Source organism: Triticum urartu, chromosome 4A (genome assembly GCF_056163025.1).
Source record: "Triticum urartu cultivar PI428250 chromosome 4A, HENAU_Tu73, whole genome shotgun sequence".
Taxonomy (NCBI): Eukaryota; Viridiplantae; Streptophyta; class Magnoliopsida; order Poales; family Poaceae; genus Triticum; species Triticum urartu.
This window is the reverse complement of record NC_141876.1, coordinates 475,425,215-475,446,620: the sequence shown is the minus strand read 5'-3', so window position 1 is coordinate 475,446,620 and position 21,406 is coordinate 475,425,215. Positions and strand designations below refer to the sequence as shown.

At 42.6% G+C, this 21,406-nt stretch overlaps 2 protein-coding genes across 2 annotated transcripts; one reads left to right on the top strand and one right to left on the bottom strand.

Moving 5' to 3' along the window:
- Positions 1 to 8,305: 8,305 nt before the first annotated feature.
- LOC147976216 (uncharacterized) lies at positions 8,306 to 10,937 on the bottom strand. Its single transcript, XM_087520779.1, has 12 exons — positions 10,781 to 10,937; positions 10,520 to 10,695; positions 10,245 to 10,430; positions 10,018 to 10,143; positions 9,810 to 9,943; positions 9,657 to 9,732; positions 9,318 to 9,580; positions 9,062 to 9,248; positions 8,867 to 8,986; positions 8,616 to 8,801; positions 8,427 to 8,473; positions 8,306 to 8,321 (listed from the first exon to the last, which is right to left on the bottom strand). The coding sequence occupies exons 1-12, from the start codon at positions 10,935 to 10,937 to the stop codon at positions 8,306 to 8,308; spliced, it is 1,674 nt and encodes a 557-aa protein (XP_087376905.1).
- A 1,427-nt stretch (positions 10,938 to 12,364) lies between these two features.
- LOC125552230 (serine/threonine-protein phosphatase PP1) lies at positions 12,365 to 16,091 on the top strand. The gene is made up of 4 exons (XM_048715717.2): positions 12,365 to 12,698; positions 13,995 to 14,554; positions 14,641 to 14,865; positions 15,694 to 16,091. Exons 1-3 carry the CDS (start codon positions 12,482 to 12,484, stop codon positions 14,827 to 14,829), a joined length of 966 nt encoding a protein of 321 aa, XP_048571674.1. The 5' UTR covers positions 12,365 to 12,481; the 3' UTR covers positions 14,830 to 14,865; positions 15,694 to 16,091.
- The last annotated feature ends 5,315 nt before the right edge of the window (positions 16,092 to 21,406 follow it).

Below are 21,406 nucleotides of genomic sequence, written 5' to 3'. Positions count from 1 at the left end.
AATTCAACGGAACAACAGCACGGGCCATTTATCTACAATCATACATAAACAAGCAAGATACTATCAGGTACTAAGTACATGATAAATTTAGGTTCAATTAATCATATTACTTAAAGAACTCCCACTTAGATAGATATCCCTCTAATCCTCTAAGTGATTACGTGATCCAAATCAACTAAACCATGTCCGATCATCACGTGAGATGGAGTAGTTTCATTGGTGAACATCACTATGTTGATCATATCTACTATATGATTCACGCTCAACCTTTCAGTCTCCGTTTTCCGAGGCCATATCTGTATATGCTTGGCTCGTCAAGTATAACATGAGTATTCCGCGTGTGCAACTGTTTTGCACCCGTTGTATTTGAACGTAGAGCCTATCACACCCGATCATCATGTGGTGTCTCAGCACGAAGAACTTTCGCAACGGTGCATACTCAGGGAGAACACTTCTTGATAATTTAGTGAGAGATCATCTTATAATGCTACCGTCAATCAAAGCAAGATAAGATGCATAAAAGATAAACATCACATGCAATCAATATAAGTGATATGATATGGCCATCATCATCTTTGTGCTTGTGATCTCCATCTCCGAAGCACCGTCATGATCACCATCGTCACCGGCGCGACACCTTGATCTCCATCGTAGCATCGTTGTCGTCTCGCCAATCTTATGCTTCCACGACTATCGCTACCGCTTAGTGATAAAGTAAAGCATTACAGCGCGATTGCATTGCATACAATAAAGCGACAACCATATGGCTCCTGCCGGTTGCCGATAACTCGGTTACAAAACATGATCATCTCATACAATAAAATTTAGCATCATGTCTTGACCATATCACATCACAACATGCCCTGCAAAAACAAGTTAGACGTCCTCTACTTTGTTGTTGCATGTTTTACGTGGCTGCTACGGGCTTAAGTAAGAACCAATCTTACCTACGCATCAAAAACCACAATGATAGTTTGTCAAGTTGGTGCTGTTTTAACCTTCGCAAGGACCGGGCGTAGCCACACTCAGTTCAACTAAAGTTGGAGAAACTGTCACCCGCAAGCCACCTATGTGCAAAGCACGTCGGGAGAACCGGTCTCGCATAAGCGTACGCGTAATGTCGGTCTGGGCCGCTTCGTCCAACAATACCGCCGAACCAAAGTATGACATGCTGGTAAGCAGTATGACTTATATCACCCTTAACTCACTTGTGTTCTACTCGTGCATATAACATCAACATATAAAACCTAGGCTCGGATGCCACTGTTGGGTTTCGTAGTAATTTCAAAAAAATTCCTACGCTCACGCAAGATCATGGTGATGCATAGCAACGAGAGGGGAGAGTATGATCTATGTACCCTTGTAGATCAACAACGGAAGTGTTTGGTTGATGTAGTCGTACGTCTTCACGGCCCGACCGATCAAGCACCGAATCTACGGCACCTCCGAGTTCTAGCACACGTTCAGCTCGATGACGATCCCCGGACTCTGATCCAGCAAAGTGTCGGGGAAGAGTTCCGTCAGCATGACGGCGTGGTGACGATCTTGATGTACTACTGCAGCAGGGCTTCGCCTAAGCACCGCTACAATATTATCGAGGACTATGGTGGAAGGGGGCACCGCACACGGCTAAGAATATGATCACGTGGATCAACTTGTGTTCCTCTGGGGTGCCCCTGCCTCCGTATATAAAGGCTCAAGGGGGGGTGCGGCCGGCCTAGGAGAGGCGCGCCAGGAGGAGTCCTACTCCCTCTGGGAGTAGGATTCCCCCCCCCCCAATCCTAGTTGGAATAGGATTCGCGGAGGGGGGAAAAGAGAGAGGGGGGCCGGCCCCCTCTCCTTGTCCTATTTGGACCAAGGGAGGGGAGGGGCGCGCAGCCCATCTTGGGCTGCCCCTTCTCTTTTCCACTAAGGCCCACTTAGGCCCATATAGCTCCTGGGGGGTTCCGGTAACCTCCCGGTACTCCGGTAAAATCCCGATTTCACCCGGAACACTTCCGATATCCAAACATAGGCTTCCAATATATCAATCTTTATGTCTCGACCATTTCGAGACTCCTCGTCATGTCCGTGATCACATCCGGGACTCCGAACAACCTTCGGTACATCAAAATGTATAAACTCATAATATAACTGTCATCGTAACCTTAAGCGTGCGGACCCTACAGGTTCAAGAACAATGTAGACATGACCGAGACACGTCTCCGGTCAATAACCAATAGCGGAACCTGGATGCTCATATTGGCTCCTACATATTCTATGAAGATCTTTTATCAGTCGGACCGCATAACAACATACGTTGTTCCCTTTGTCATCGGTATGTTACTTGCCCGAGATTCGATCGTCGGTATCCCATACCTAGTTCAATCTCGTTACCGGCAAGTCTCTTTACTCGTTCTGTAATACATCATCCCGCAACTAACTCATTAGTTGCAATGCTTGCAAGGCTTAAGTGATGTGCATTACCGAGAGGGCCCAGAGATACCTCTCCGACAATCGGAGTGACAAATCCTAATCTCGAAATACGCCAACCCAACATGTACCTTTGGAGACACCTGTAGAGCTCCTTTATAATCACCCAGTTATGTTGTGACGTTTGGTAGCACACAAAGTGTTCCTCTGGCAAACAGGAGTTGCATAATCTCATAGTCATAGGAACATGTATAAGTCATGAAGAAAGCAATAGCAACATACTAAACGATCGGGTGCTAAGCTAATGGAATGGGTCATGTCAATCAGATCATTCAACTAATGATGTGATCCTGTTAATCAAATGACAACTCTTTGTCCATGGTTAGGAAACATAACCATCTTTGATTAACAAGCTAGTCTAGTAGAGGCATACTAGTGACACTCTGTTTGTCTATGTATTCACACATGTATTATGTTTCCGGTTAATACAATTCTAGCATGAATAATAAACTTTTATCATGATATAAGGAAATAAATAATAACTTTATTATTGCCTCTAGGGCATGTTTCCTTCACGGTTGGGTTACCCACGCCCGTATTGATGAGAATCCCGTAATAAGGGGGACACGATCTCTGCTTTGACAAGACGTGTCAAGAAACTGCCTCGCGTTATGTGCGGGGCTAGTTAGAAGAAACGGTTCGAATAATCACCGGGCCACGGCATGATGTCATGTTGCCGAAACATGTCAGCATATTAGATTTGTGGAAATATTATTCTCTCTACGGTGGTATGTGCAACTTATTTTGCAGGGTCGGACACTATCCTTGTATTCAAATTCTTCCATGGTGTATTCGTTGGAGGAACCCGCCTTGCAATGCCGAAGACAACACTGCGCGCCGGACTCATCATCATTGAAGCCTGGTTCAGGGGCTACTGAGGGAGTCCTGGATTAGGGGGCCTCTGGACAGCCGGACTATATCCTTTGGCCGGACTGTTGGACTATGAAGATAGAAGATTGAAGACTTCGTCTCGTGTCCGGATGGGACTCTACTTGGCGTGGAAGGCAAGCTAGGCAGTACGGATATGGATATCTCCTCCTTTGTAACCAACCTTGTGTAACCCTAGCCCCCTCCGGTGTCTATATAAACTGGAGGGTTTTAGTCCATAGGACAACATACAATCATACCATAGGCTAGCTTCTAGGGTTTAGCCTCTCTGATCTCGTGGTAGATCAACTCTTGTAATACCCATATCATCAAGAATAAATCAAGCAGGATGTAGGGTTTTACCTCCATCAAGAGGGCCCGAACCTGGGTAAAACATCATTTCCCCTGCCTCATGTTACCACCCGTCTTAGACGCACAGTTCGGGATCCCCTACCCGAGATCTGCCGGTTTTGACACCGACAATGAGTTTATGTGTTTTGATGTACCGAAGGTAGTTCGGAGTCCCGGATATGATCACAGACATGACGAGGAGTCTCGAAATGGTCGAGACATAAAGATCTATATATTGGAAGGCTATGTTTGGACAGCGGAATGGTTCCGGGTGAGTTCGGGCATTTACCGGAGTACCGGGGAGTTACTGAAACCCCATAGGGAGTCATTGGGCCTTAATGGGCCTTAGTGGGAGAGAGGAGGAGGCGGCCAAGGTGGGGTCGCACCCCCCAAGCCCAATCCGAATTAGGGTGGCCCCCCCCTTTCCTTCTCCCTCTCTCCTCCTTCCTTCTTCTCCTACTCCAACTAGGGAAAGGGGAATCCTACTCCCACCGGGAGTAGGACTCCCCCCCTTAGGCGCGCCATGAGAGGGTCGGCCCTCCCCTCCTCCACTCCTTTATATACGGGGGAGGGGGCACCCCATAGACACACAAGTTGATTGTTTATCCATGTGCGGTGCCCCCTCCATAGATTTCCACCTCGGTCATATCGTTGAAGTGCTTAGGTGAAGCCATGCGCCGACAGCTTCATCATCACCGTCACCACGTCGTCGTGCTGACGAAACGCTCCCTCAACCTCAGCTAGATCTAGAGTTCATGGGACGTCACCGAGCTGAACGTGTGCAGATCGCGGAGGTGCCGTACCTCCGGTGCTAGGATTAGTCGGATCGTGAAGACGTACAACTACATCAATCGCGTTGTCATAACGCTTCCGCTTATGGTCTACAAGGGTGCGTGGACAACACTCTCCCCTCTCGTTGCTATGCATCACCTAGACAGATCTTGCGTGTGCGTAGATTTTTTTGAAATTACTGCGTTCCCCAACAGCTCTGTGGTGGACTTGAACGTAGTTGGATCAAAGCTAGTAGGATACAGAAGAAGGTTATGGATCTGAACAATGAAAACTAGAAAATGCAATTGAAGTTGAAGAAAAGGAATGAACTGATGGAAACAATGGGTTTTCTCTTTGTTCTTGGCATCAACATTGTGGCTAGTTTAGTTTCTATTTGGTCTAAGCAAGCCAATTAAGTGGCAGTGTGTGTGCTATGTTTCTGCTAGTGTGTTGTAGATGTAATGCTATGAACTTGAGCAGATGTAATTCTATCATTTGTCCACTGTTGGAGCTACTTTCTCTTGGTAATGCAAAATTTGTGTTAAAATTGTCACCAATGCTTTAATTTGGTATTGCAGAATTTGTGTTCACATTGCCAGCAATGTTTCCTAGTAGTAACAAAATAGATGTGGTCCAGTGTTCAGCACAAAATGACAACAAAAGGTGCAATTTTGAGCACCTGGCAAGATATTTAGGGGCAAAAGTGAGCAATTAGAAGATAGCTAGGGGCAAATATGAGCACAAATCAGTAGTTCAGGGACCAAATACATGCAGTTTTAAGAACATAGGGACATTTTGCAGCACATGAAACTGGAGTAGGGGTAGTTCAAGGCAATTCATTACAAAACAAGCTGGTCTTATCTAGCACACCGGCCATTAAACAACAGTTTGACAACATCAAGACAGCAGTTCACACTCCAGCATTACAAACCAACATTTGTCTGACAACATCTAACATTAAATAGAATAGATTCCACAGCATGATCAATTTAGTTTGCCCATCTTGCTCCTTATGTTGGCTGCAGGATTAGCAGCCTTGCTCCTTGTGCTTACAGTTGGTTGCATGCCGCCTTTTGCCTTCTTATGTGGTCAACCCCACTTTGTACCTCTTGTAGCTGGCCTTTTGAAATTATTCCTAGTGCTGAGAAACATGAACACAATCAAGATTAGCCAGCAAAAAATAGCTACATAATTAATTCATGTATATAACTACCTCTACCACCAGAACTACCTCTGCCACCAGAACTTCCTATGCTACCTGCATTTCCTCTCCCACCTGCATTTCTACCCCTTCCTCTCGTCTGGCTGCACCTAGCTTGAGAACTATTAGCTTATGATCTAGTACTTATCCTCTCAAGCTCTCCTCTACTTCTTTGTATTACATTGATTTCAATCTCTGCTGACTTACTTTCTGCATATATTCCAAACATGATAGCTAGCTCATTATCACACTGTACATGCACCCAAGCAGTATTTGCCATGTCCCAATACCTAATTTCAACATCATATAACCCCCATGGATATTTCTCTCAGATATCACTTCTAAACTTGATAAAAGTTGATGTATGGTCAACAACCAATGGGAAAGAAAACCCTGTGCCAGATCCTTTGGTACCAGAACTACCTAACACACTTGTTTCCATTCTACAGTTTAGATTAAACGCTCTAGTTGGGTCCATCCTACGCGAATATTCAGAAGAAAAAGCAAGATCATGAACAGAGCACAAGCACTATTGATGAAAGGGAGCCCTTGACGAAATTACCCTAAATGAGCACATGTGCAAGCAAATGATGACTGTGCATAGAGACATACCCTCTTGGAACCGCCCTTGTAGTCGCCGCCGTGGTCTGCGAGCTCTCTGCTCTGCCGCCCTCGCCGCTACCACGAACACCAGCCATTCCATATGGTCGCCGCTTCTTCTACCACTTCTAAAGACCGATGATGAGCAGTGCAATCAAATCTGCCGCCTCCGCATCTGGATCCACGAGCTCGCCCTTGGCAGCCGCCGCAATAGGGGAAATCGATGAACTAGGGTAGGGTTTGTCGCGAGAAAGAACAAAAGAGAAGAGAGGGGGGATGAGATGGGGTTGGAGACATGCGTGTAGGCCCCACATGTAAGAAGGAAGGGCAAAGATGTCCAGAATAACTACCTAACATGGTCAAAGCACTTTGACCAGACAGAAAGGGTATGGAGAGGTATTTTCATGAGCGTCATAGACGGAAGAGGGGTATAGTTGAGCACCATTTTATTTTAGGGGTAAAGATGAGGTCGGGGCGAAGTTAGGAAAAAAATGTAAATGTCCCTTCACTTTATGATACTATTCTTATGCCTTTTCTCTCTTATTTTGCAAGTTTCACATGAAGAAGGAGATTGCCGACAGCTCGAATTCTGGACCATAAAAGGCTACAATAGAGATAACTATTTTGCACAACTCCAAATGACCTGAAAATTATGGAGAATTATTTTAGAATATATAAAAAATATTGGCGGAAGAAATACCAAGAGGGGCCCCACCAGGGAGCGACAAGCTTAGGGGTGCGCCCTATGAGCTTGTGCCCCCCCAGCACCCATCTTCTGCTATAGGAAGCCATTTGCCCTAGAAAAATTAAGAAGAAGACTTTCGGGAGGAAGCACCGCTGTCTCAAGGCGAAACCTGGGAAGGAGCACTTTTGCTCTTCAGCGGAGCGATTCCGTTGGAGAAACTTCCCTTCGGGAGGGGGAAATCGAAGCCATCGACATCACCAACGACCCTTCTGTCATGGGAGGACCAATCTTCATTAACATTTTCACCAGCACCATCTCATCTCATACCATAGTTGATCTCTTCTATCCAATCTTTGTCTCAAAACCTAAGATTGGTACCTGTGGGTTGCCAGTAGTGTTGATTACATCTTATAGTTGATGCTAATTGGTTTATTTGGTGGAAGATTATATGTTCAGATCCTTAATGATATTCAATACCCCTATGATCTTGAACATGAATGTGATTTGTGAGTAGCCACTTTTGTTCTCGAGGACATGGGAGAAGTCTTCTTATAAGTAATCATGTGAATTTGGTTTCGTTCGATATTTTGATGATATGTATGTTGTTGCTTACTTAAGTGGTGTCATGTGAACGTCGACTACATAACACTTCATCATACTTTAGGCCTAAGGGAAGACATTGTGGAGTAATAAGTAGATGATGAGTTGCTAGAGTGACATAAACTTAAACCCTAGTTTGTGTGTTATTCCGTAATGGACTGATTTGAATCCATATGTTTCATGCTATGGTTAGATTTATCTTAATTATTCTTTCGTAGTTGCGGAATGGTTGCGACAGGGGGTAATCATAAGTGAGTTGCTTGTTCAAGTAAGAGCAGCACTCAAGCACCGGTCCACCCACATATCAAATTATCAAAGTAGCGAACGCGAATCAACTAAACATGATGAAAGTGACTAGACGATAATTCTCATGTGTCCTCGAGAACGATTTGCTTATTATAAAAGACCATTTTGGCTTGTTCTTTGTTATTAAAAGGACTAGTAGAATGCCCGTGCATTGCCACGGGCTCTTGAAATAGTTTACAAGAGTTACATGTTAAATTCCACACGTACAAAGAATATAACACAAACACAATTACTTAATAACTGAAGTCCATTATTGCAATGTAATTGGATAACATAAAAGAAAAATTAACGACATGTCCATGTAACAAACTGAGTGATGTTCCAACTGAACATCTATTACAAAACTATTAATATCTACATGATGCGTTTAAGAAATTCTTTCACAATATCAGGAAAGTTTCCTCTAGCTTCATTCCCACGATGTTTTAGCAAGTATAATAAAAAATGCTTCCTCAATTCATACCCATCCTGCAGAAACAAGACATGTAGTTAGTATGACAATTTCACGCCGAAGGTCTTAACACATGTAACGCACAATACTCACCGCGCAAATCGGCTTCACCAATTCTTTACCATTCCACCAGAGCATAAAATGAAAAATAAAATAGCCAGACACATTCCTGCAAAAATTTGAATTAATAATATAAAAAATATAGTGATAACAAAAGTAAATATTCTTTTTATGAATTCATTACCCGTCCACACTCGTTGGAACACCGAACGGAAATAAACGTTGCCATTTAGATATATCATAATTCCAACCAGGATCTTTATTTCGAGTGCTTCTTTGAAATCCCTTACAAAACTTTTTAATTTCAGTGAATGCCTCAAGTTGTTATCCTCTGACGATTGTGATGTTTGAATAGGATCCATAATATATAGACGACGTGCCTCTTTGTCGATGACGTACAAGATGTATCGGCTGATGGATGCATAGGGAAGATAAATCTACAAGTGGAGTTATTAGAAACAACAATAAACCATGATAACGATGGACAAAATATTTTATTTACCTTATTGCAAGATGAGATGTCGATCTCCATCCCAGGCCAGCTATCAAATAATGTTGCCAACGTCTGGATAGTTTCCTTCTCACAAAACTTCTGACCTCGTGTTGACTCTAGCATCATGGACTAAGTAAAACAAGAAATATTGTTTAAACATGTTGATACTAATGTCACATAGAATGAAGAGTTATGATAACTTACACAAAATCGTAGATCCATGTAGTGTATAGGAGGGTCTGTGAACAATACTCCATCATCACATGCCAGCATACGCACGGCAGTGTTGAAGCAATCATTGTCCATAGGCTGCTCCATCTTAAGTATGCACTGAAGTTTCTTAAGACTTAAGCTCATTGGATCAGGTGTGCAGGTCAGGACCCATACCTTCCTGTAATTTGGATGGTAAGAAGAACAATAATATACATCCGCACATTAAATATTGATACATGATACTTACTCCAAACACCCGGCATCATCGATCGACATGATGTACTTGCAGATGTCGGCAATTATTTGACGTTGGTCCGTGGGAATGATAGTGATTGGGGCAGGACGTTTTTCTTCGACTACGTCAGAAGGATTATCCAGGATCTCGATATCAGAATTACCTAAAGTTTCTTCGCTGACAGGCTGATGGTATATGGGACATCCTTTTAGCTTATTAAGCTCTGAATCGAGCAAAATGACTGCTAATTTTTGACGAAAATATTTCATATCCTCCTACAAAAATTTTATACAAAAAATATATATAATATTTTCATATAAAATAACGAGATAATGTATAAAAATGAAATACCTGGGTGAACTGGTCTGACAGTCCATGTGATGTCCAATATTCCATATAATTTAGCATAAACAATCCACATGATACGCTATAATATTATAAAATAATGCTTTAGAATATCACACAGATGAATCAAATAAACAAACCATTTTAACAATTGCTTACCCATCGGTTTGTATTGCCTCCTGAACTTGCTCTTCAACCGTCCATTTTGTAACATTGAGATCGGGCCACTTATCACCTCTGATAAACTCCGGACTCTGCTCTGCAAGTTTCAGCCATTTCTCGAGCCCCCGTAACTATCATATGAGAAATGTTAGGGATGAAGTCAAACAAAACAAATGTTAAGATGAGTAAAAAAAAATATAGTTACCGTAGTAGCAAGGTCATTGCGTTTGACATTCTCACCAAGTGAGTCCAATACTTGGATCTCTCGTTTTTTGGCATTGGCAACTGCTAGATACCAATGGTAGCCCGGCATGTTAATCGGAATGAATAACTGATGTAAATATCATACAAATCACAATCAAAATTAGATATAATTATTAATATATCATCACACATATGAACTAAAAAACATTCCATAAGACAAAAACTAACCATATCTTGCTGTATATAAGTATTAACATGACGCACGATGCGACGATATTTTGATGGGTCGATGTCTCTTTCACCGTCTTCTTTTATCTGACCAGATACAAACGTACTAATAATATGTACCTTTTCACCCGCTCTGTCTTGTAGCTGGTCGTGATCAAGCATGCAATATATGTAAGCATTTATCACCTGTAAACAACATTTAGAATATATTAATATTTTATGATATTATATATTGATCATATTATTGATTACAAAGTTTGTGCAATTGGTCTTACACCGTCATGTAAGAACACATCATTTTTTATAAGGCATTTCAAATCGTCGGTTGCTAACAAGGCATCTCCAATGTCCACGAACAGGGTATTCTTGGGGGCAGACTTTATTGATTCGATGACTATAATATCTCTAGGGGTACAAACATAGTCTGTCAAATTCATAAAAAGTGAGACAACTTAGTAACACAAAAAATAACCAAATTAGTTGAATACAAAAGGCAAGATCACAAAAATAAGATAGATAATAATATAAACATATACCTTGTGGGATAACATGCAATTTAGCATCCTTTTTTGGTTTGTTATGAGATATAACCTCTTCGACGTTATTATGTTGTGAATGTCCGGCCCCTTCCAGCGACATTGCATCTGAAACCTCCATGGATTCTTTCCGTGCATCTCCGAAGTCCATATCCATTTCTCCTATATTCTGATTAAACAAGAATATAAATAGACCATTCATATTATCATCTATAATATACATACAGAGTAAGGTTAGCTATATGCACCTCTTCTCGTGGTGTTAGCTATATGCACCTTATTGAACCTTTGTTACTATTGCTATTTATGTAAAGGTGTATTGTTTTGGGAACGGTGAGCAAGGCAACAAATTATAGATAATTTAGGATAAAATTACCCTTGGTAAATTTGTTGGTTAGTGGGAAGTAAATCAGTTAGACTAGGAAAGAAAAAGGATATATGCTATCAAGGGAAAGATACTTCCTTTTTTTTTCTAGAAAGAGAGATACATACAATCGGGAGAGAGGTATTTTTCTATTTTCTAAAGGGCTAAAAAAATATTACGAGGAATTAGAAGAAATGCACCTTATATCATGGAATTTTATCAAAAAACAAATACACTTTATATATAAATGAATGGAGGAAATATCTTGTTATCAACCTATCTGTCGCCGTTATTTTTAGTATTTGCAGAGAATATCTTACTGAATATCAGACAAATGAGAGGCCGCTAGGGAGCCAGCCACAAGAGGCCCTCGTGAAACGGACGACACATAGTGAACTCTCGCGCGGCGAAGCCGCCAAGAGATGGGTATTCCATCATTTTTTATAGGAGTAATGAGCGTGTATAGTTCTCAAAAGAAATATTGAATCTCTTATATCTTTGTAAATGCCTGCATTTTCGAGTGATGTACTTGTTTTTTGGATTGGAGAGCCGGGAGGTATATATTTCTTTGTCAATATACTCTCTTTGTTTTTAAATATAAGTCTTTTTAAATTTTTTAATAAGGATTTACATACGAATGCAGATAGATATAGTTTAAAGTGTAGACTTACTCGTTTTGCCCCGTATCTATATTAATATAAAAGATCCAAAGGGGCAGATCCAACTGATCTCAGTCATTGAACTAAGTTAATCCAATGACCTAGACCGCTCCAATGGCGAGCGTTAAACGTGTTTAATGTGTAATTAATATCATACCAAATATATTACACTAATTACATGATTAACACATAAATAATAGCATACTTAAAACCCGCGCGCAATTAATTTATTGCCTAAATATTTAACGTGCGTTGCCCGTGCGCATTTACTAGTGCATGGAGGGAGTAGAATAAAGCAAAAGGATTGGTTGTCACTCTGCGATGGCAAATATTTTCTTCTAGGGTGAGCATAGTCCGTAGGAGAGCGGGCACGTACGTCTCGGCGTGTCGGCACATTGGTGTTGCAGACCAACCAGGCCACGGCGCAACGCCACAATTCCTCCACAAGCGCTGTCCGCGCAGATTATATATAGAAATAGAAATATAAATAGAAAAAAAGGAGAGAGGTTTTATAACCAAGCAAAAACAAAACAAAACAAAACCTAGTCGACGGGGCGAGTTTATCTAGCCATCGGCGGCCCACCACTCAATCTCTCTCCTCCCCCTCCTCGGCCACCTGCTCCTCCCGAAGCGCCGAAACCCTAACTCCACCGATCTCTCTCCACCCCGGGGGAGGCGATGGCGGCGGCGCCGGCGGCGGGAGGGCAGGGAGGCGGCATGGACGCCGCGCTCCTCGACGACATCATCCGCCGTCTGCTCGAGGTGCGGACGGCGCGCCCCGGCAAGCAGGTGCAGCTCTCCGAGTCGGAGATCCGCCAACTCTGCACCGCCTCCCGCGACATCTTCCTCACCCAGCCCAACCTCCTCGAGCTCGAGGCGCCCATTAAAATCTGCGGTGCGTGCGTCCCACTCCTCTCCTGCCCGCTTTGACTCTTCCTTCGCACAGTTAGATCTAGTTTGGTCGCGCCGCAGGTGCTGCCGACTCCCATATCTGCGTCGCGGCGATAAGCAAAAACAATCATTTGTGGCATTAACCAGGCTCCTCTCGTTTAGTGCTTCGTGCTTCTGTTTCTGTTAGATGGTGGAGGTTAGGACATTGTCATATTGATTTTCTGCTCAACTTTTTGCTGTATGTTTAGAACCTTGAAAGCATTTGATGAGGTGTTTGAAGGGGAGGAGGCCCCACAGCAAAGATGCAATCATCAAAGGCACTTAGTGTTAATTTGGGTTGACAAAGTTTTCTTGTGCAACCAGCTCTTGAAATTATCATCTTAAGGGCAACATGATATTTGCTGTTAGTAATAATTGTTGTTATACATACATTTGTTTTTCAAAATTCCTTGGGTGCTGCAGTAGCTGACATTCCGTTGGATGAAAATATACAACAATGTATATCGTGGCAGATATTTGCTGACATGGAATCTTATCTCGTCTATTTAGGCATTCAAAGTAGTCTATTTGAAGTGCTCTTTTTGTCAGTGATGCTGATTTTTATCATAAACATGCCGCTTGCTCAGTCTCAGTTGAAATTTGAATATGCCCTCAAGGTTCTAGGCTTGATTCCAGACCCCCTCCTCGTTTTCTCTATGCTGAGAATTTAGAACCAAATCCCAATCACTAATTCAGAACCCTGTGATGTGCATGTGTGTTCCCTGTAATATTCTAGCAAGCTCCTTTAGTGACCAGCTTAATGGCACATAAGAAACTTAAGCTTGCGTGCATGTATGTACCTTAGTTTAGTATATCAGAGCGTCATCAGCTCACCTCTTTGCAAATGAAAGCCCCTCTCTGAACAAGATTACCTTCTTGTAACTAGGAAGCAAGCAGCAACTTTTTGGTGCTCTATGTGTTAACCTCTACCTAAGCGCCTTTTGAAGGCACATGATTCCTAGGGGTTTTCAAAACTGTGTGGTAGTATTTGCAGCAACAGCCTAACAAGCATTTGTTCATTCAAAACACTAGTTGCTAAAGTAGACTGGACTGTCTGTTGTCTGCTTTGATTGAGTTTTTGTTTTTTATCCTCGGCTATTATTGGCATTCCTCTGTCTGATAGAACTGTACTTGGAGACGTGTTTTTTTTTGCTTGTCATAGTAAGGCCTGATAAATTCCTTTCTACTTCGTGTATGCCTCTTAATTCTGTAGTTACCATAGTAGCAACTAATTTTGCTCTCCCTTGTTATCTGCCTCTAGGTGATATCCATGGTCAGTACAGTGATCTTTTAAGGCTATTTGAGTATGGAGGTTTTCCCCCAGAAGCCAACTATCTATTCTTAGGCGATTATGTTGATCGAGGCAAACAGAGTCTGGAGACTATATGCCTCCTCCTTGCATACAAAATCAAGTACCCCGAGAACTTTTTTCTTCTGAGAGGCAACCATGAGTGTGCTTCAATAAACAGAATATATGGATTTTATGATGAATGCAAGCGTCGCTTCAATGTGCGGCTATGGAAGGTCTTCACCGACTGTTTTAATTGTCTCCCTGTGGCCGCTCTAATCGATGATAAAATATTATGCATGCATGGTGGCCTTTCTCCTGATCTGGGACACCTAGATGAGATAAAAAACTTGCCCCGTCCTACCGATGTGCCAGATACAGGTCTACTATGCGATCTTCTTTGGTCTGATCCAGGAAAAGATGTCCAAGGGTGGGGCATGAATGATAGGGGCGTTTCATACACATTTGGCCATGACAAAGTTACGGAGTTCCTTCTAAAGCATGATCTTGATCTTATTTGCCGTGCCCACCAGGTACTATAAAATCTAAATCTCTAATACATCATCTTGTTTATTACTTTCTTGGAAATTAAGGTGTTTATGTATTTCATCTGATATAGGTTGTCGAGGATGGGTATGAATTCTTTGCTGACAGGCAACTGGTCACCATATTTTCGGCTCCCAACTATTGTGGTGAATTTGATAATGCTGGAGCAATGATGAGTGTTGATGAAACTTTGATGTGTTCATTTCAAATTCTCAAACCTGCTGAGAGAAAAATCAAATTTATGGCGTCAAACAAAATGTGAAATGATGAAGCTCTTTCCTCTTCTAGAGGCTCTGAGGTTAGTTGTGGCAGTCGCACTATCTTGCCCCACGCGTATGTACTTGCGCATAAGTTGCTAGACAACATTGTAGATACTAGGGAGACCTATTCTGGGACAAATTGGTTCTCTGCTAACACTTGTATCACAGTTACATGATTACCTCAATGGCACCGGCAAAACCTTAGTAGTATATCATATGGAACTGGAATACATATTAGAGTATTGATTTAGGTTTTCCATTTAAGATATTGGAAACTGGGAATCTGACAGGTCTGCTTTGTAACTATTGCACTATCAATAACCCATTTCAATATTAGATTTGCCAAAGGAATGCTATTCTCCATGGTAGTTTGTATCATGAGTGATGAGATGCATTATTTTGCTCAATTATTTGTGAATTCTGAACATGCTTAAGCAAATTACATTGCACAGAAAAACATTGGTAAATGTACAATGTTCAGCTTGGTGCCACTTGTATATCTTGTTCCTAACAATAGACAAGTTTGTAGTGCTTTGTACACTGCTCAGCGGGCATTGTGAAGTATGTACCCGATGGATCTTAATCTTATGTTAAGAAACCTGCAAGACTTAGACCACCAATTTAGCGAAGGCAGATTTTACTTGAACATCGATTAATAGTTGTGATGTGATTTACAATAATATAGGTAGTTCTTGATGGGGGTCTTGTTAAGCTGACGGTACCGCTCTACTACAAATGTTCCACTTGTGTTCCAGCAAGATTATCGCGTAGACATCCTACATATATATGATACTCGAGACATTATTTGTGTTATTTTGTTTTGTTTTACTTTACCTCATAACACTCGATTATTATGACCAATATAGGCTCTCATGTGGACACAATCACATCAAGACATCAACGCGCAGGCGCTATGCTTGAAGGCAGCATCGGGCTAGTTCTACTGGATTAGTCAAATAATATCATTTCTAACAGTTGGTCTGAAAGTTACTCTTCATAGCAAGTGCCAGAATTTTTTCCTTTTCTGTTCCCACCGGGTGTGAAACTATCTTGTAGCTGTAGATATATTGATTATGGAAGGCTGAAGTTCGCAATTGATGCAAGATGATCCCCTCCAGCAAGAAAAAAAAAGTTCTGAATATGAGAGTTTTCTGTTTGGGAGTTCCACTATTTAAAAAGCACCTGTATCACTTACTGAGGTAAGAACGAAAGCCAAGCCTGTGTTTCTGTTGCTGTAAGCAAATATTGGATGAGTTTTATTTTAGTTTTTAGAGAGCGATAATGGTAATTCAAATAGTATGAGCACAAAGAATGCTGATGCTTGGTGGGAACTTGATGAGAAAATATTCAGCACGTTCCTGATGTAGGCTTCAATTTTCAAGGTGCTGGATGGCTTGAGTTTTTGTTCAATCAGACCAGCATGATGGACCAATGCTTGCTTAGCATTAACGTGGATACAAAATCTGGCATCCTTAAACTAAGGCTGGAGTTTGTGGTGCAGACTAGTACTCCCTCCGTAAAGAAATTTTAGTGTTTAGATCACTACTTTAGTGATCTAAACGCTCTTATATTTCTTTATAGAGGGAGTATTTACTAAATGTACCCTCTAAAATAATCAGAAGATGCAAATTTTATGGGGGTTGTAATTTTCTATGTTAAAACAGAATTACATTGAGCAAAAAAAAATCTGGAATTCAGGAAGCAAAATCATGATGGCAGTGAGTCGTGAGGCGGGTAGAGTATCATGATGGCTAGCTTACTCATGGTTTGCTAACACCGTCCACTGTAATTTTTAAGGGAGGTCTCTTATTTAAATGAGGTGTTTAATTTTAAATTTGCTTGTCAATGATTTCTCAAATTAATCACCAGCAGTCAGCTTATAAAAGTATTATAACAGCCCCACGCTCTCATCATCTGACAAAAATAAATGCTAACATGCAACACTTTAACATTAATATGATTTTGGATTGAGTTCCCATTTTTGACTTGGTTAACAATTTTTCAAGGAGCTCTCTCATTCAAGTGAGGGATTTATTTTTGAATTTGATTCACAATTTTGATTGTTCAATGATTTCTCAAATTAATCAACAACAGCCAACTTATAAATATACATCAATCTCGCACTCTCTCACCACGTGACAAAAAAATGCCAACATGTGACTGTAGCATCAATATATTACATGTGGTCGTCACCGTATGAAATTTCCTTGTGTACGTGTGGATTAATTTACAGATAGCAGGTAATCATACCCTAGAAAGAGACCATCAAAATACCGCATTTTATAGAAAAAGAAAACACACATCATCATCTCCCAACACATCAAACCATTTTTTTAATGAAATCCCAGCAACACTAACCATGCAGCAAAACCGCAACGAATCCTTCTGGTATATATATTCACTGAAGGGGTGAGTTTATGCGCATATATATGAGCGTTTGCGTCTGTATTATGTTAAAAAAAAACCCTGAAGGAGTGCTTTATAAGAGGCGTCTAGTTGCTAACTAGGAACTGTATGGATGGTTCCTTTAGACCCTTTCCAACACAAAGATGATTAGATGAGGTGCTAAGTGTATGACAACGCTTAACAACTAAACTCCTCAATGCATAGAGGTTTATTTTATTTTCTCTAAGCTTTCTTTATTTAATTGTTTAGCAGTCGAACTCTTCCATGCATAGTTATTTTGCCTTGGTCTCCATGCTTGGCATTGTTTTTTTCCTTGGGATTTTTGAAGTGTTTTCTTTCCTTCTTGATTGCTTTGCCACGCCAGTTTTTTTATCTACATGGCATTCTTAGCACCTATACATAGAGGAGCATTGGAAAGGGTCATAAAGCATGGATTAACTATAAATATTAAATAATACAAGTTAATTACTCCAGGAACTCGTGGCTAAAATGTGAGGAGAATGCTATTTAATAATACTCCTTTCATCTCAAAATAAGTGTCGCTGATTTAGTGTAAAGTTAGTATACAAAGTCCCTGATTTAGTACAAAGTTAGTATGCAAAGTTGTACTAACTTTTTATTAAATCCGCGACGCTTATTTTGGGACGGGGGAGTATGTTGTGAAAATTCCTTCAAAATCGATGAGAAAATACGGAGAACATGATACGGCTTATATAGGGATGATTCTTTTTTTAATTAACATATGTTAATTACTCTTAACTCCCTCCTAACTAATGATACATAATGATACACCCTCGTAATCAACATCTTAATAAAGACTCCTCCACAAACCCTGTGGGTAAAATGTGAGGATAATATTATTTGATATGCTGCTAAAATTCCAAACTCAGTGAAAAAATAAGGAGGATATGATACGACTTATAGTGATGACTGTCTCCTTTACTACTCATGCTATAAAACCTTAAAAACAAAAACCCAGAGAGTTTAGAGAACAATAAATATAATCTTGTGAAGATGGCGTCGCCGTAAAAGCTCGATGAGAACCTTGTGAGTAAACCCATAGAGGGGAAGAAGTGCAACATGATATATGAACAAGTTAATAATATGATAATGTCTCTCCTTAATGCTTGCAAATCTTGGAGTCAGTGCATTCGAATTCATAACCCCATTTGTTGAATGTTGAAGTTGGTTAGGACCGGTGAATAAATCAATGAGGTCATCACATGACTTAACTTGCAATACTGTTGGGGGGGGGACCCCAGGTAGGCTCAGGAGCACAAGTCGACTTTTCAAAACATCGGGGCAGCCAATGCCCCTCAGTCTAGCCGGCTCCCCAACTGCTGGCTGGCTGGGCACGGTGCCGCGCCCGAACCGGCGACCCTCGAGCCGGCGGTCGGCTGGGTCAGCACTTGTCCCGTCTCGCCATACGACAAGACCCCTCCCACGATGGGGAGGGCATGGCAATAGTGCTTGCAGTACCGCTGACTGGGGAGTGACAACAGTGCGCACAGCGCTGCTGACCGAGGCGGCTAACGTCAGCGTGGCTCGGCACAGTGCCAACCACTTCGTGACACAAAGGACAACGGGCTGCTGTGACGTGTAGCGATGGGCCCCACAGAAGGCCAGAGACGCTGACAATAGGGCCTTGCCTTCTTCATTTCTTTATCATTTCTAACCTGGGAGGCCAGGCTATAAGACCTCCTAGGAGCCCCCCTAGGAGGGGGTCGGCTCATTCCACATACCCACACGCACATGAGAGGCAAGGAGGAGAGCTAGCTCCTTCTTTCTCCTCCACCCAAACATCTCTAGGAGCACCATTGTAGCCCTTGTGATCTTTATAGTTGACCCAGCAGGACTAGGGATGTTACCTCACACGAAGGGCACCAAACCTGGGTACATCGTGTGTCTCGCATCGCTTGTGCCCAATCTCGCTTCCGGAACCCACCGGTGCTCTTTGGCCCCAACCACCTTTGATAAGCCATCCCATGATGTACCCATGATAGTTGGCGCCCACCATGGGGCCGCACGTGGTGTTGGCTGGAGTCACGTTTCGGACGAGACCCTTCATCCCCTCCGGCGAGCGCATCATGCACGGTTTGGTTTGCATGCTTGCTACGTCTGGCTGCGTCGCCAACGGTGCGACACTTGGCACAGACGTTGCCTGCCCTGCAGGCGGCTCCATCGTTCCCTTTGGCGAGTTGCGCATCTTCGTCACGCTCATCCCCAACAAGTACCCTAGCGAGGTGCTCACCTTCTCCGACCCGTTGCCATCCGGCGGCAGCGGCCTCTCCGATGATGTCGCCGACCTCTGTGTCCGCGTGAAGGTGCTGACCACCGGCTCTAGCCAGGCCTCCGGCCGCAGCAAGGGTGCGACCGCTGCGGTTGCCGCTCGTGCTGGTCAGTCCAACTCCCTACACTCTGAGGTGCAGAACCTGCGCACCCCCATCGCGCCTGGTGTCGACCCGGCTGCTGCCTTGACCGAGTTTGAGGAGACCTGCAAGCGCTTGCTTGCCGAGGCCACCGAGCTCGCCGCCATATAGCGCAAGATGGCGTCCGCATAACGCGAGTACAACACCACCCATGATCTCACTCTGGCCGGTGTCGAGCCCAACCGGTGCAGGGACGTTCGGCGCCATGGTTGTGCTATCAACGAGTTGCTGGGTGCCAACCGACCCACTTACAACACCCCCGTCCAGAACATGAGGGCTGCGCAGGAGGCTGCAGTCGAACTAGACGGCCTATCAGGCGAAGAGCTGTAGCAGTAGCAGCGCGTCTGCACACACAGTTTGAGCCGACCGTGTCCAGCTTGGACTCCCCTCCTCGTCAGGTAGACAACTGGCAACCAGACGGAGCGCCTAGGCACACGACACTGGTGCGGGTCGGTCCTAAACAAAAGGGTTTTAATCCCTTTCCGTGACGGCATTTGGAACCGTCGCTAAGTGAGCGTGTGCGATAGGGTGTCCTTCCCACATGACCCAGAAATCGTCGGGGATAGGCCCTCCTGGGTCCTAGGCTGGGGCCGTGTGCGATCGGGCGAGGCATCAAAACGCAATCATTTCCGTAGGTATGTACATCCACCACGGTAATCCGAGAAAATCATTTCCATAGGTACGTACATCCACCACGGTAATCCGAGAAAATCATTTCCGTAGGTACGTACATCCCACACGGTGAATCCCAGAAAAACATTTCCGTTCGTATGTATATCACAAACAGTTAATCAAAGGATACGTTTTCGTTCTTATGTACATCCACACAGTCAATCCAGGGAACACGTTCCGTTCGGACATACACCCCACATAGTTTTATGTGTAGGCTCGTGTGTGAAAGGTGTACCTATCACACACGGTTTGCCATGGCTAACTGTTTGCTTTTATCAACTATATCACACACGATTTGATGAAGAAAACTATGTGGCATTGGGCTATCCATCGCAAGCGCTTTTACTGCTAGAACCATTTGCAAAGGTCCATGACACGTTTAGCAGGTTTATTAGCTTACAATTAATAATTCCAGTATTACGCAAATTCACATTTCATATCGAACAGCGGTTTGCCAATTTCATATCAGACACATAAATATATTATAACATCACAGTACGGTAGCTACATGAAAACAACACAATACAACATATAGCTAGTTCAACTTCATAAGAACAATATATTCATTTCCCTAACCGAGATCATCCAGGCTCGTTTTATCCACCTCTGCTTTCGGTTCAGTAAGAACCCGTTTTGCACGGGCCAACTGGGAAAGTGCCTCCTCCTTCGCCAACACCATCTTAGCAAAGTCTGATTTAAAAAAATCTGAGCTCATTCTCCACCTTCAACTTTTTATCCTGCATCTTGAAATATGCTTCAGCGTTGACAACACTTTCTCTAAGCCTATGTGTGTTCTCTTCCTCATACATGCTCCAGAGCTTCGCTAGGCACATCTTCAAAGACTATGGCCACTCTTGATCAACCCACTCCAAGTAAGAACACTTCCGTTCATCCTATAATATTTAAAACTAGATCAGTAACAATTGTAGGGGAAATGGATTTATAGCAACATAGAAAATCACCAATGGTTATTTTGGAAAACTGAAGAAACATGTTAATTATGACACATCTTCTAAAAAATATCAATGTGCAAATGAAATAAATGGTACTGAGACAACAATCAAATTCTGAA

Coding starts and splice junctions, on each gene's coding strand:
- LOC147976216 (XM_087520779.1), bottom strand. CDS start 10,937: ATGGATATGGACTTCGGAGATGCACGGAAAGAATCCATGGAGGTTTCA. Junction 10,144..10,244: donor CTTATATACAGCAAGATATG/GTTAGTTTTTGT, acceptor TATTTACATCAG/TTATTCATTCCGATTAACAT. Junction 9,249..9,317: donor GATGATGCCGGGTGTTTGGA/GTAAGTATCATG, acceptor TCCAAATTACAG/GAAGGTATGGGTCCTGACCT.
- LOC125552230 (XM_048715717.2), top strand. CDS start 12,482: ATGGCGGCGGCGCCGGCGGCGGGAGGGCAGGGAGGCGGCATGGACGCC. Junction 12,699..13,994: donor GGCGCCCATTAAAATCTGCG/GTGCGTGCGTCC, acceptor ATCTGCCTCTAG/GTGATATCCATGGTCAGTAC. Junction 14,555..14,640: donor TTATTTGCCGTGCCCACCAG/GTACTATAAAAT, acceptor CATCTGATATAG/GTTGTCGAGGATGGGTATGA.